Source organism: Bemisia tabaci, chromosome 9, assembly GCF_918797505.1.
Source record: "Bemisia tabaci chromosome 9, PGI_BMITA_v3".
Classification (NCBI taxonomy): Eukaryota; Metazoa; Arthropoda; class Insecta; order Hemiptera; family Aleyrodidae; genus Bemisia; species Bemisia tabaci.
In genome coordinates, this window is record NC_092801.1 from 38576049 (window position 1) to 38592077 (window position 16029).

The 16029-nt window shown below is 34.4% G+C and overlaps 1 protein-coding gene across 2 annotated transcripts in view; it reads left to right on the plus strand.

Moving 5' to 3' along the window:
* Window positions 1-15724, plus strand: part of LOC109034211 (bridge-like lipid transfer protein family member 3B) — a 36408-nt gene extending 20684 nt beyond the window's left edge. For both annotated transcript variants that reach the window (XM_072303988.1, XM_072303989.1), the window contains 5 exons: window positions 679-883; window positions 1390-1524; window positions 4336-4596; window positions 6129-6469; window positions 7096-15724. In XM_072303988.1, coding sequence (XP_072160089.1) covers window positions 679-883; window positions 1390-1524; window positions 4336-4596; window positions 6129-6469; window positions 7096-7219 — 1066 coding nt within the window. In that variant the 3' untranslated portion in view covers window positions 7220-15724. The remainder of the gene's footprint in view (window positions 1-678; window positions 884-1389; window positions 1525-4335; window positions 4597-6128; window positions 6470-7095) is intronic.
* The last annotated feature ends 305 nt before the right edge of the window (window positions 15725-16029 follow it).

A 16029-nucleotide genomic window follows, 5' to 3' on the forward strand; every position in this document is an offset into this window, starting at 1 on the left:
AACAATTCGCTGTAGCTGAGCCAAAACGTCATGATTAAGATTGCCATATTTTCGTATCGCAGAGACTGCTACGGTAACGTTTAGTTTGTGAACTGACGTAAGTAGACCATTGTGTTTACATGAGAAGGAGGTTTGAATTTACGCATCAACATTTATTATTCATCTTGGTTAGGAGTCAATTTCAGTAATTTTCAATCAATCAACAAATTTCAACAAATCGTTTTCTACATTTTATTTTGGTTAAGAAACATGTATCAGAATGCTTAACTTTGTACCTTTTCTAGTGGTCCATTGATTGAATTTCTCTTCTAACGTTTAGTATCATACTCATTGGACCCACAGCAAGATTTAAGATTTTCATCGATTTTTCAGGGTTTTCTGGCAGTCTGGAAATCCTGGAAGGTCAGGAAATTCACAGGAAAAATCAGGGAATTTTGCGAGTGGCATGCCGGCTCAAGAACTTCAGCCAGTGCAATCCAAGAGAGCACAAACAACTTTAAAGTGCCTCTCCCCTTAATTTAAATCTGTAGAAAGATTTTGTTCATACTTTAGCAAGAGTTAGCGTAAACAGGAATCATTATTGATTTTGGTGTTTCAATTTATGGCCTGCTACTTACTTCTTTTCAAGGATTTAAAATGATATTCCTCTCAAATAACCAAATATTTGTCTTTTTTCAGGTCCGATAGTGATAATTCAGACAGTTACATTTTCTTGAAAGCGAATGACAAAGATGGTTTTGCTGATGACCAGTTCAACTTCGGAGCTGACTGTAAAGTAGAAGTGGCTTGTGAAGCCCTGGATGACGATGATGACATCACGCCTCTCACAACGCCGCCTAGTGAAAGAGATTCGTTAGCAAGCTCGTACAAACGCAAAGATTTGGTATGACGTTTACAAATCAGTGTTCCAATAAGTTTCTCTTTTACTTTTGACAGACACTGTAATATAGCAAAATAACCACAAATAATGAATTTTCTTGGTCTCTGAGAATCTCCATTTACAAAGAGAAATTAAATGTTATCTTTTCAAGTCAGTGAACCCATGTTTTATAGAAGACAAAATTTTTGTGTGAAAATATGTATATCAATGGTTACAGAGGTTTTTCAGTTGTATTACAATTTTTCCATGTAATAACGTATTTGCCCTTGAGTGGAATTTCAACCGAAACTACCTCAATCAATCAGATAGCGATTTAACAGATTCAACCTTCAGTCTCATGAAATCAAATAAACCAAGGCCTCACTGTGATCATTCTCATATCACAAATGTTTTTTTTTGGAATAGTAACACCATTTTGAAGCATTTAGTTAATTTATTTTTGCACGAGATCATTCCCTTCTCTTCAATTATAAGATTTTTAATTTTCGACCTGATGCCTATCGTTTCAGATTTCTGTCGCAACGTTTAAATTAGGTGAAGTCGAATTTCTCCAGCAATCTGAAGGCTTCCATTCAGCAATAAAAATTCAAGTCACAAACATAGCAGTCGACGAGTGCCCGTCTATTCCTTGGGATGAATTTCAGGTATTTACCATGGTTTTTTGTTTTTAAAGTGAAGTGATAAGTTGTTTCACAGGGATTACAACTCTCAGGGAATATCAAAACCATTTTTAATCATCTTGCGGACGAAACAGGTAGACTTTTCTCCCGTTTTTTCATTTGTCCTAGCTTTGCTAGACGAATGATCTTACAGCTATTTCCTGAAAAGGGTTCGGAAAAACAAATCCATCTGATTAGAGCTGATTGGTCAGAAATGAACAGGATTACTGGAGAAGAGTTTCATCAATAACTAAGAGGCCTCCGTTGAAAGAACTAAAGAAGTATTTCACCATAAAAGTCAAAATTTGGCTACTTGGATATTGAATGTGCATTACACATCAGGTAAAAAGTAGAGTGTCATTCTACTGTCAGGAGAATCATTCGTCGTTTTGTTACCCAATGAATTTTTTCGTAAAGACATTATCTCAGATTTTTCTTTCAGAATGGAGTTTTTAGAAAATAAATCCATAGACATGTAGGGAAAAATTCGAGATGGCACCTTTTAAAAATAAACTGATCATTTAAGTTGGCCTTTGCCCACGCAACAGTAATAAAATGCGAAAAAAAACCTGACAGCATGGGAAAGAAAATAGCAAACTGTTTAATGCTGAAGAAGCATTACTGAAATAAGTATCCTTTGAACTGACTGTTTGTGTCTAGATTACTAATGACCTTTTTATTTTGAATTTTGCCGTAAATTTAAGAGTTTCTCTTTAATGCCACCGTCAAAAGAAGCTTGGATTTAAACTGATAAAAATTGGAAAGTGATAAAAAGATATGCATCATGATCGCAAGAAATCTTCCAGTGAAATTTTATTTTAAAATTTTAATGGGCGGATTTTGTAATTCTAACGCACTGTTCATGTTTCAAATGATACCCTGTACCCTTTTTCCCTTTCGAACATGTTTAACTGAGACTTTCTTTCTCTGCATTAAACGCTCTCACACTTCTATGTCTGACTTGTTTTGCATGCTCACCTTCTCTGTTTTCTCTCTACTTCCTCTATGACTTTGGTGTCTGCATTCATGCATCGTTGAATGATTGTTAAAGGTCAAATTCAAGGTATCTATCTCAACCAATTTCCATTACTACACAATTTATACTTTCTCACAATTGGACTGCATTTTACAACTAGGAACTACAATTTCTGACTTATTTTAGAAACAGCATTTGTGACATAAGTCTCTTCATGAAAACAGGTGCTTTTATAAATGAACCTGAAATTGTACCTGGTTCCTAATGTCAAAATGTGGTCCATTCTAGGGTTAACGTATTGACTGCAATATCACAGGATGTAATTGTGGACAGAAAATACTATAGCAGTCAGTGTGTTAGCAAGTAAAGATCAAGTAGAGTAGATCTATTTGACTAAATGGTGCTGTTGAGCATTAGTCGATTAACATTTTAATGATCTATAAAATTGCTGCATGTATCAGTTTACTATCTAAAAAAACATCAAAAAATGAAATAAAGAAAGCCGAAACGAAAACAAAAAACTCAAACTCACAAAAAATAATTAAAATTGCCTACGCATTTCAGGGCTCCGCAGCTTCTTCTTCAAGGCTAAATTTTGTCTGAGTCCGAAAAGCGTCGGCAATTTTAAGTATTTTTTGTGTGTTTGAGTTTTTTAGTTTCTGCTTTCTTTATTTCATTATTTAGCTCACAGTTTGTCACCTCGTTTTCCCGTTTGTTTTGTTTCGTTTAGTTTTTGTTACTTTCGGTTTATTACGATCAAAGAATATTTAAATCAGTTTTGGGAGAGTTGCACCAAGGAAGACTGTGTTTTTTTTTAAAATGACGTCAATAATGATAATAATTAGATTCAAAATTTCAAAACTGTTTGGGCTGTAAAAGTACATTTAATTGGTGTTTCCTGCATGACGTCTTGACTAAGTAGCAAATCTGTCATCTATTCTTTTGCATGTCGGATCGATCGCATTCGCTAATAAATCGATGATTCTTACATCAGTAAAATTTTTTCTCACCCACTCATTCAACTCTGATAACTTAATGGTGCTCTAATACGTATGGAGTCCCTAAACCCACATCATAACTGGGAATATTGTCAAGCCAATCGTAGAATTTGCAATACGTTCAACTTTTTTCAATTTTCAACGAAAAAAAAAAAAAAAAAAAAATTGAGATACTGTCACTTTAGAGCTACCGAGTAACCATCGTTTTATCTTTAGCACTTGTCCCTGTCTATGTATATGTGCAAATGTATGCTAATGAATAACGTTTAAATTTTAATTTTCTCCGATCGTAATTGCGCAAGATCTATGTAGTTAGATATTCGCCAGAAGTTATTCATCTGTCTTTCTTTTTTGTTTCCCAGCACTGTTCTCTAGTCATTAATGTTGATGAATCTTGTAAGTAATAAATATAAATGTTAGGAAACAGCCTGACAATATAAGAAATGAAGCCTGTCCTCTTTTAAAAATTGAATAAGAAACTATAGGCAACAAGATATTAATAAAAATTGAAATGAAAAAAAATAATTGTCATCAGGGTGTTGTTAAAAGCTTTGGTTTCTAGAAATTTTCATTGGGAAATTTTCTTTACATTTTTCAACAATAATTATTATAATTTTAAGATGTAAATTTTTATTCACCATCAAACTAGAGATGCAGTCGTACAATCTTATCAATATCTCATGGCGCTTAAGCTGTTTTGAATTTCCATTCGACTGATGAGAGTTGATTCTTTTTTATCAAATTGACACATGACAGAAGAAATTGTTGATCAAATTGAAAATCCAGAGAGTTTTTGATGGAATGGTTTTTCTTTCCTTGCAGAATAAATTCACTACCAGATCGCGAGATTGGATTGAAATTGAGCGGCAGCCTGGTGGACAACCGTGTGTCAAGCTCCGATTGAATCATGAGATTAAAAGACATAATATCGAAAAGTGGTCAAAAAGCTTGGCGCATCAGTGGGCCAGTGACTACCTCATTCTCAGACTGACGAATATCAATCTCACCATTTCAGCTTCAACGTTGGCTGGCATTAGTGATGTCGTCGAAGATGAAGTCGTTCCTCAACCTCTTCCTCTGGAAGTAAGTGTCCATTTATTTCAATACCAAGGAAATATATTTTATATCTGTATTTTACAAAAAATGAGAAAGCATTTCAAATGCATGCGGCTTCTCTACAATCAATCCGTAGATCATCCTGAGTGAAAAACGTAGAGGACGTTCCCCCTATATTTTACTTTTTATTGTATTATCTTCACCCTAACCATACTATTTTAGAAAAAGTATAAACTTAAGCCCTGCGATACATGTTTCCACATCAATATCTGCATTGCATATAGCATAAAGGAACCAGCAAAATTACAGTGTTCTCAAATCGTGCAATTCCTCCTTCTCTATTAAAAATACTTTATATTTGTACAGTATTAAAATTTACACAATTATTTTCCTTTAAAATTAACAATTTTTTTGGTGAGAGGCCGAAAGCTGTTTGGATTAAATTTTGCAATAAGGAACCACTATTTCTGGCCCATTACAGAAACAACATACATGCCATTGGTTTCCCAATGGAGATATGTGCTTTTGTGGGAGAGCCAGAGATAGTGGTTCCTTATTGCAAAATGTAATCCATTTGCTATTTCAGGAGATTTTTTTAGATAATCATGAAGAAGCAAAATTTTTACAACACTGTCATGGCGCTGGTTCTTCTTTGCTAAATGCAATCCATCTCACTCGTAATATTTTGACTAAATTTTGCAATTAGAAACCACAATTTCTGGCTCATCTGTAAAAACACCAATGTGCAGAGGGACTTCGATGGCTAGCACGTTGTTTCTGAATAAAGCCAGAAATTGATGTTCCTAATTGCATAAGGTAGTCCATCTAGACACTTAGAACATTTTCAAATGGCTACGAAAGGAATAACATTAAATTAAGTGCTAGCTAAATTTCGATATTATTTGGTATAATGGTCTATACGTTCCTGCGCACGATGAGCTTTTAAAATCAAACTTTTTCCGTGCTATCATAGAGAGGAACAGGGCTGAAAAGTGAATTATTCAACCTTCTTTCAAGCATTTCCTGTTAGAGTTGTGGAATTTGCCGTGTCTGTGTGGACGTGTTGCACCGAATGCAGTTATTATTTAGAGGACTTTACTTCTTTTCATCTGTCTTTTCTTCGGCCTGGGAGGTAACAGAATTTTTCTCGTTCACCCATCAGATGTTGCAACATCTGTTCTAAATATTGCGTGTAAAAATACTGGAAATTTACTTTTCAGCCCTGCTTTTCTCCAACTTGGCATACAGAGAGTTTCTCACCTGACCCTGCCTCTCAGCCACCTTTTTTGTGTAGTAGAACTTAGTATGTTTATTGTATTTTGCGAAAAAACCTGATGACATTACTATTTCATAACTCTTTAATTACTTCCTTATTTAACAGTTCATTTCACAGTGTTTGAATCTTGGTCGTTATCAAACTCCATGTCTTTACCTTTATATTTCCAACTCTAAAACACTTCAATATTTTCTAATTTGTTCTATCTATCGAATGCATTTCAACAACTAAAGTACTTTCAACTTTCACCTCACGAACGTTCTTGTTTTCTCCTTCTAATCAGTTGGACATTGAGAATATCAAACTTCACCTCATAGAAGAAAGGGCACTCAGCAATATTTCGTCCCCAGAGCCTGTCCCTGTGGACCTATTAGTTTGTCGCTTGAGGATTCGCAGAGGAGCTGACGGCATGTTTTGCATCGAACCGTTTGATGCAAAGAACTGCACCAAGATTTTGAACAGTGCATCAACGCTATCGAACAGTCTGAGCGATGAAAACATGGCTAAAATGTCTGAAATGAAACGCGAGATGGAACAACTAAGGCGACGGCTAGCTGCAATGGAATCGCTGAATGAGGAAAATCATCAGTTGAGAAAGTATCAGGAAGAAAATCACACCTTGAGGTAAGTTTTAATTTGTTCCATTTTTATATTTGTCATTTTTTCCTGCATTTAAGTTCCCAAGCTTTGTTGGCGAAACATTCCTGGAAGTAGATTACTAGCGGAAGTGGAATACTATTTATGAAATTAATGAGTACTGACAAAATCCTTGTCTGAAAAATCAAAAATTTGTTGCTATCCCAGAAACAACAGTTTTTTTAATTGCTATTTTAACAAGGCTAATATAACTAGCCCAGGTCTCAAATTTAAATCTTCATTTTTCCACCAAAAAAAAAGCTGCGACTTTAGAATCATGAATTCAGTATGTTGGATTTGTTTGCCAACGTGCGTTAAAAATGCAGCATAAAGCTGAAAATCTCAATACAAAGGGAAAAAGCTCATATGAGCACAGTTTTCCCTCAAAGAAATATGCTGTTCAGTGCAACACTAATCACCACAATCAGTTCGTGTAATCATGAATTATCGCTCTGAAGGTTTGACTTAAAATATAAACTCGCAAATTTTCAAAATATATTTTCATAAAATCGATAATTTTTATCGTTACCTGTACAAAGAAAGTTTTATAGTGCTGCCTTTTAATTTTAACTTCATTTATACTCTCATATTGTTTTTTTTTCCCCTTTGTTCAGAGCTCAGTTGAACTGCACACAGCAAGAAGTAATGACACTTCTGGAGGATAAGCGGAAACTGCTGGAAAGATTAGAGAGTTACCAAGTAGGGAATGGAACCGAAAGCAGCTTTAGCAAAAGATAGCAGGAGTGTTGCTGCTTTACTTGTAGCTGTACGCACAGTAAAACGCATCGATAGAATTTGCTTTCGCTCCTCAGCCTACCGAGTGCCATCGGTAAACGCTGCTTTGTTTCTTGTTATGAATCCACGTTTTGTTAAGTTTTACCTAGATCTAATGACTTTGCCTTCCAGCAGGGTTTTCTATTCGTTTCAATTTTCACTTTTTTTGTCCGATAATCTGGGTTTTTTTCGTCAAATCTCTGTCTATCAGGGTGTCTACCGTACGGATGCGCTGAAAAAGCACTGACGGTACGAAAGTACGAAAACTGTAAGATTTCTCCATGAAAAGATATGGATGTACAGGTATGAGATTAAATTTAAAAATAGCCTTATTAATATGGTATACAATTTCTCTCTGGTTTATATCTCATGTAATTTCTCTTCAAAATCTCAGTTTGATTCTGTATGTTTCGGTACATTTCGTTCAGCATTCCTAGAATTCATTCTATGAATCCAAATTTGTGAACTATTCACCCTAAATGTCAAACTAATTATCAATTTGTGCCTGAAAAGAAAATGCTCTCCCTCTCAGAATAAAAGGGAGAGACGTGTAAATGAACAGAGGGAAAAAATTAATGAAAAAGTAAGAATTCTAGGAAACCCCTGAGTAAAGAAATTTTTAGGAAAGCGAAGAAAAATAAAGAAAAACTAAAAATTAACCAAGGATTTTTATGATGAGGTTCTGGTAGACACCTTGTTTACGAAGTAAGCAAATTTTGTCTGTTTTGTCCTATCCAGAAAGGAACTGCTTTAAAGGGCCCAAATTTTGTTGGCTACATCAACCGCAAGTTTTGAAACCTCACCTTCTAAATTCGACTTTAAGTTGGGAAAATTATATTCTAAACTCAAGCTGTATGCAAGTTAAGATTTTTTTACAGCAGACTCGAGCCATCCGTAGTTCCTCGACTGTGCAAACCATCAATCAGTGCTTGAATAACATAATTGACTTTCTTATCGCAACTTGCGGCTGACTCCAATACCTGCCAACAAAATTCAGGCTCAGTAATGTAAGCTTTTATACGTGCAAGTTGAGGAGTCCAACTTGAAAGATTGAGGATCCTTCTTTTCCAGTTGCGTCAAAATGTTGATGTAAAATATTTCTTTGATTGTCGTTTTGATGCAATTAATGCTGAAACATTTCAAATTTCAAAGCATCACTGTTGCAGGTGACCAATTTATTCTTTAATTGTCCCTCTAGTTTCCCTCTGCATTTTTGTTATTTTTGGAATTAAATTGTTTCAGTCAACGGTTTTTCTTACATCACCTTTATTGATTTGCATGAAAATCTTCTCCTATAAATCATTTAAAGGTTATTGGACAAAAAACAAGCCGCTAGTACGGTGCCTTCTGGTGCTCCGTAGCATTGTTTCTGAGATTGTATGATTTACAAGTAGAAACTTTAATATTGTATACCCTTAGGAAACTTTGGGTGGTTCAGCATGAGCTGCATACGATTCACCCACTGTTTGAAGACAAGTTGAAAGTATGTAGTGCAACAATAAATAGGATTAAACATTTTTTGGGAGATTTTTCTATTTTTATTATCATTATCTTTTTATGAGTCTTACCTTTTAGAGTTTGGAAGTAACCACTGTTTCTTTTGTCGTGGTGAAAGTTGTGTGGTGATGCAATGAACGCTTCTATTTTAGCACTTGAACTGATGTGTATAAGTACTTATTTTACCACTGTGTGTATTTTACTCAGAAATCTAGAGGAAAAGAGGGGAAAAAATTTAGAAATAGTGCCACGACTTTGTGATATGTAGGCTCTATAACTTTCAGATTTTCGTTTAGGTTGAATTTGAAAGTGGGCTTATCCTAGGTAATTTTGCATTTTTATTTTTTCGATATTTCTTTTTGATAGCTTGCATTTCTGGATGATGAAGTCTTGTATATATTAGCTTTTTTTGTTTGTTCTCGATGATAGGAGGGACATTTTGCGAATATGTAGTTACAGTTAGACTTGAGGGTCATCAAGATTCTGACTGACTGAACGGGTCAGTTTCACTTGTCACAGAATCGTATTTTGATGGTTTAAGGTTGAAAATTGGAAAAATTAATAATATTTGTCCGAATGTTAAGTTTCTACATTCAATTATAACGGATATATTGCCCTTCCAAATGAAAGGAAAAAAAAGGTCATCATGTTTTAAAATCGTCTCATGTTTGCTGTGATTGTAGGATTGCAAGATCGGGCATTTTCTGCCTCTCGGTGACAAATGTCTTCAGCCTCTTCACTTTTCTTACAGACTTTGTTTTAATTAAGGAATTATTTTCTTGTATTAATATTGCACTCGAGAGCAGGATGTACTTAGATTATTTTCCCCCTCATTCAGGGAAGCTACAAGACTGTGAAGGAATTTTGATCGTATTTAAGTTTTTTTATGTTTTCTGAGAAATAATTTTTTCTTGACTTGCCGGAAAATCTATGAAAGTATTGTTTGTCATGTGAACTAAATCGCTTTCATCAATTTTAAGTGAAAAAATTTTAAGAATGTATTTGAAAGTTCTATTTTCCTCCTGGAACTCTTCCTTTTTTGGCGTTTTTATTCATTTGTTTCTCTTGAAGTATTTTTAAAAAGACGTCTCCAGTTTCGATCCCCTATATCTTCTACCTTTTAATTTTTTCTTGGTCATTCCATTCATCATCGATTTAAGTTTTTTTTTCTCTCATTCTTTTTTCAATTGTAGACAGAATCTCTGTGGGGTACTTTTAGACAAACAATACTTCTCATCAATGTCTGATTAAGTTCCGTCTTCTTTTTTCAATTTTTATTTTGACGTATTATTAAATCTTAATTTTGTGATGACAATGGGAGTGTGGCTTACAAATTTTATGCACCCCTATAATTTCTATATTTTTTCTATCTAACTCTTTTTCTAGTTTGAGATTTGTTTTTAACCTCTCAAAATTCCTATTGTAAACGATCATATTTCTATCAAAGTATTACCTAGTTTCCGTCAAATTAGCTTAGTCTGTCAAGTTAGGTGCCTGTATTATAGAAATGGACTGCATTCTGCAGTAAAGAACAATATTTTTCGCTCATCCATGAAGGCGTCTATCGACATAGGGGAACTAATAGCACATATGCTGTTTCCAAAATGAGCCAGAGATTATGGTTTCATCTTGCAAAATGTAGTCCAAATGTGAACATTCCCAATAGCACACTATAGCACATTTTGAAAGAGGATGATTCCTCAAGATTCCAAATTAGAAATACCCCGGAAAAGGATGCATGGTTGATGATTTGTCTTTTCCTCATGAATCATTTTTTACAAAAGTGGACTTTAACTTGAGGCAGGTGCAGAATTCTCCTGAGTTTCTGTGTCTGTCACATTGAACGAGTTATTTTTTAAATTCATTATTGACGCAGATTTGTTTGAAAACCTTTAAGAAGTCACTGCATGAAAATACGCTGCGAATATGCCTCTAAGTTTACCGCTGATGAAAGTTCTGAGCGAATCATTCATGATTGAAGTCATGATCTCGCTCCTGAGTCCGTTTTCATTTTTTTATTTTTTAACAACTTTTGTAAGATAAGTCAGGTAAATAGGTACATAGTGTAAATTAATCGCATATTCCTCCTCTTTTTATGATGTTTCTGATTCATGTATCGAATCAGTTTTAAAGTTTTACAAATCAGTATAAGAGTCTCTGAATATCTTGTTTTCTTGAGAATTCAGTGATTCCTGCTCGTCACTAACGAGAATTTCTATGTTGTTGCCTTTTGGTGTTGTTATAATGTAAGTTGTTTCTCAAGTTACTTGCTCGCAACCGAGCGAAGTCCTCATCTGAGCTCAAGATTTTGAGACATTGGTCCTGGGCCTGCCAGCCAAGTAAATGGATTTTAATCATAAATAATTTTCTTCACAGTCCTTCAACGAATTGAAATTTCAGTCATAATCAATTTTTGAATTTCAAGTGATGGAATCTCAATTTTTCTGCTAACGAGAAAGATTATCGTCGGATAATTGCTTTAAAATTTTTTGTAATGCTAGTGGAATTTGTTTGTAAGTTCTGAAGGCTATTTAGACGGATCTATCCAGAATGAGCCGAACTTTATTAAGCATTGCCTAATTCCTCGCACGTATCGATGGCTTAAGTGCAAAACATGTATCTTCATCGCAGTGTTTCAAAATCTCCACTCCCATTTTATTTTTTCAAGGAGAAACAAGTCAAATATACAGCTTGAAATTTCTACTGTATATTCTGCTAATAGAAAAGGAAAACAAAGGAAGTTTTCAAGAAATTTTTTCTCCTGTATTAAAGAAGGTGACTGTTTTTCGTCCGTTCTACAAGATCTTGTGGGCAATGGAGAGACTTTCGCTAGTTTTTCAAATACCTAACATTGCGGATTGCACTAAATCTGTCCAAATCTTGTGCTACCTAAATTAAAATTTTACCAACATCACAGCTCTGGCCTTTATAATTTGAAAGCCTCAATTTATGGCCTCCTGCCCTCTATTTTAATTGTATTGCGTGAAGAAAATTTTCAAGAGGCAATAATGGAGCAAAATTTATATCCACTGACAGGGTCTAGGTACGTAATTTTAGGGCGAAACTTGTGTGATTGTAGATCGATCAGAAGAGGTAAAATTAAGATGCACATGTGATATACTTTCAGTTAGATCAGATTTTTACCTGAGTGTGTTTGTAATTAGTTTTTTGTATGTATGTATATTTTTTCTTGTTGATATTTCATCAGGTGCTTCAAACTTTCTTATTCCTCTCTGGACGTCAGTTTTGTGCCAGCATTTTCAAGCTGACTTCACGGTTTGCTTGTATTTCCTACTTTATGAGTGGTTGTATGCATGTTCATCTTTTCTATTTAAGCATTCTTCAGTTTATTGTTCGAAGCGTTGTTCATATGTAGTAGCAATTTTTATGATTTTGAGCACTGAAGAAATCGAAGCATGAACTTTAAATGCTTCACTAGAACTCACATAAAATTGGTTGGCCAACTTGTAGATCTGCTGCTCTCACTCCTGAATTAAAAATTATTAGAGCTCTCGTCAAATAAGTTTTCGCACTTATAGGCTGCGACAGAAGATTTACCATCTTGATTCTTCCATTTACTTTACATGTAAGAAAGACATCAGAAGAGCTTCTGTCGCAGTGTAAAAGTGCGTAAACTTATTTGGCGTGGACTTCAGTTAAAATATGCAAAATGGCTGTTTATTGATTGCCTCAAAGAGTTGGTGAACCAATTTGGTATGTGTTCCGCGAAAGCGCCAGTTCTGCCGATTTTATCCAAATCCTTAGTGTTGCACTTGTGTTCTTCTCTAGTATCCTCTTCATTATTGAAGAATGTATGCCCTACAACTATTGGGATTGTTTTTTGATCATGTTCTCACTAAAATTTAGGATGACTTCGTACCTAGTCGGTACTGATCCATAACTCAATTTCAAGATTAAGTTACTCGTGTCTTGGACAATTGTTCTTAAAAATCAATTCCTTCAATAAATCTCCCTTGAATGATCTTGTTATCATATTAATCTGTTTCACAGAAATAAAAATTAGTGAATATTCCTTGTTAATTCCCCGATGACAGTTAACTAACATTTAATCATTTTTATAAGAACTTTGGAATCTCGTTTGTTGATTACCTGACACAATGCTTGAAGTAATCGTAAAATTGATACAGCGTTTGAAACAAAAATTAGACTCTACAGATGTAGATGCACTTTTATGTAATAGTTGATTTTCTTGTTACCGATTTCATTTGCCGGCACAGACTTCGTTTTTTTTCTCGATCCTAGATGTCCAAGTCGCACTTTTTCTACGTTAAGTATCCTGTTGACTTTTTTATTTCTGCTCCAATTAGTCGTACAAATGAGTCTTTTTATCTGTTTTCCGATTGTATTTCATATTTTACTCTGAATTCATGTATCCAACCTGAATTTTTTCTATTTTTAAGACGAAATTGTTAGATGCGTGAATCCTTGTTGAAAATGTCATGCTTGTTTTGGAATTCTTTTGCTCTGTTCTGCAAGTCATGGCGTTTACATTTAAAGGAATTACATTCCTTCAGAACTATACACATTTACTTTCAGACATACTAGCTGAAGGATTTTAAGGACGAAGCATTTTTTTTTTCTTTTCAATTAGACGGATTCAATAGGGATTAGCCTAACCACATCAGATGTTGCCTAATTGTCACTCATATTTTATTTTTCAAACTGGGAAGGAATTTGAAATTTTTTTAGTATGTTTTTCATAATCTTGGGTAAATTCACAGAGAATCTTAAGGCGTTTAATTAGTTTAGTTCTCTGTTGGAAAAGATAAAATATGAGAGAAAATAAGGTAGCGGGAAATGCAATTCCAGTTTAATCCGTCCAATACTCTGTTTTCATCATATTTTTTGTCTTATCTCATCGTAAGGTATGAAAAGCCCCGGTTGTTATTAATCAAGCAAATTTCTCCTGAATTCTGGCTGAACAGTCTTGCACAAATTTGCACAGGTTTCAGAGGTACAGTTTTATAGGAGCCATATTAAGAGAATGCCTGTAGGAAGGCGTCTTTGAAAAATATTTACTGTGAGCAAAACTCATTTGTTGCTTTAAGAGAGTAGCCTCGCGAATTTTAGCCTTTAATTCCAAATAAAAGGGTCGGATGAACATAAAATGATGAAGGTGTGTTTCCAAAGATGTGCTCATACTGTATAATTAATTTTTTAAACAAAGATCAATTTCACGAACACCCTCCTACCAGCAAACTTTTCAATTGCTCCTTTAAACAGACTTGATGGAAGTCGCATTGGGATTTTTCATACCGACAAAGCATCTCTCCAGGTTTACCATGTAGTTCTGAGACAAGGAATCTACATTTGTAACTGTTGTTGTTCCTTTAAAATATTCCAACTGAAATTGCTATTATCTACAATTGCAGTTACATAAGTAGATGATCAGTTTTGTAAGTACTGTTTTTACCTCGGTTCTATTTGATTCTGTGTTGACATTAATACTTCTTGGGTAGTTTTCATAGCCAATGGACATGCAGTGAAATTCCTAACTCTTTGCATTAATTGAAAAATTGTAAGGATGAAATTTGTTTATCAGTGTAGGGTCTGAAAAGAACGAGGTTTTGTTTTGCTCATTTTTAGCAATTTTATGCTTTTCATGCACTGAATTTTCAATTTTAAATTAATCATTCATCATATATTTTTGTGCAATTTTCAGTCGAACAATTCTCCTGAGAATTTACTATGTTTCACATTAGAAGTGGTGCAACCAGTTTCTAAGATTTACGTCAAAAGTGAGGTACATAGGAAGTTTCATTTTCACTTATGAGGTTTTTGCCTTCCAAAAAAGGGTTTTGTTTGCCTTCAGTTTGGAAAATTGAAAGGTCTGCGATTTCTCTATAATTTCACACTTGTTTGTACCTTACTGCTTCCTTGCTTATCTTGCCTCACTGCACACATAAGTGATCATTATAAAACTATTATACAAGTTCTGGAAGTCTTTAACAGTGTCACTACATATATTGTCATTTATAATGTTTGTTGTTTTATCTTTTTTATCTAATTCTTTTTCTTTTTGGCTCTCAAAATATTTCTTGTTATGATTTTTACTTGGCGTCTCTAAATAGGAACAAAGTGCTCTTGAAAAGTTAAAATCTTTGACACACCAGAAAAAAACTCTTGAATTGAGAAACTTTAAAATCAAATTCACATCAGTTTCGTGTAAAATGCCAGAGATGTACAAAGATCTGAAAGGCCGAGTTTAGTATTCTATTCCTTGAACATACATGTACTTGCCCTAGTTTTTTAAACTTCAGCTACAGTCTATGTAAGTGGTTGGCTGACGAAGCTCTTGGAAGTGCGAAATGCCAAGAGACGTACAGATGTTCACAGAATTAAATGCTGTAGGTTGTGAAAACTAGATACATCTCTGGTGTTCATAATAAGACCTTCAGAGTACACTTTAAAGCTTCCTCTAGAACCATAGAACTGGGAAGAAAATTAGAGTCATTTTGCCCTAAGTCTTCAGACAAATGTAAGAAAGTTTCATTAGCATCGTCAATGTTTAAGATCTTTTTGAAACTACAACAGAACACTGAAACTTGAGATAACTTTTTTAGCGTGTCTACTGTATGGGTGCGTAACTTACAACCTTCCTCTACAGGTTTTAGTGTCTTGTACTAACTGGTTTTTGCAATTATTTCTTATTCTGCAAAGCTCCATCTTTTATCTCGGTAAAATTCTAAATTAGTCTGTTTTTTGTATACTTCATGCTCCAAAAATTTTGCATCCGAACATATCTTTTGAGTGCTTCTTAATCTTAATTTCTTCCATTCAGTTTTTGCCAAAATGTATTTTTTCTTTCATTTTTCAGGGGTAATTGTTATTTCTTGTACCTAGATTTTGTACAGTATCAAGCGCGACTCTTCTAAGTATCTTATTTTGTTTGTTTAGAACTTACAATCATGAAAATAAAGATTTGTTAAAAAGTTATGGTTCAAAATTTAAGTTTTTTATTGCTTGTTCTTTATTTCCAGTTTCCTCTTTGTACCTTGCCAAAATTTTAATCAAAGCCACAGGGCTCAGGGTAACTTCTAGCGATCTGGTGGGCTGGAAAATTTCATCCGTTTTGCTCTACGACCAACAGTTAACAAGATATTCGCATTTTTCTGTTTCGTAAATTGGTCCATACTTCATCATCATTAAAAATCGACCAGCACCAAAATGTTGAAAAAGAAAAATTGACCTTTGGAGGCCCTCGACCTCATAGGCCCATGCGGGGTCTAAAAGTACTTCTAGGAGCAATGGAAGGC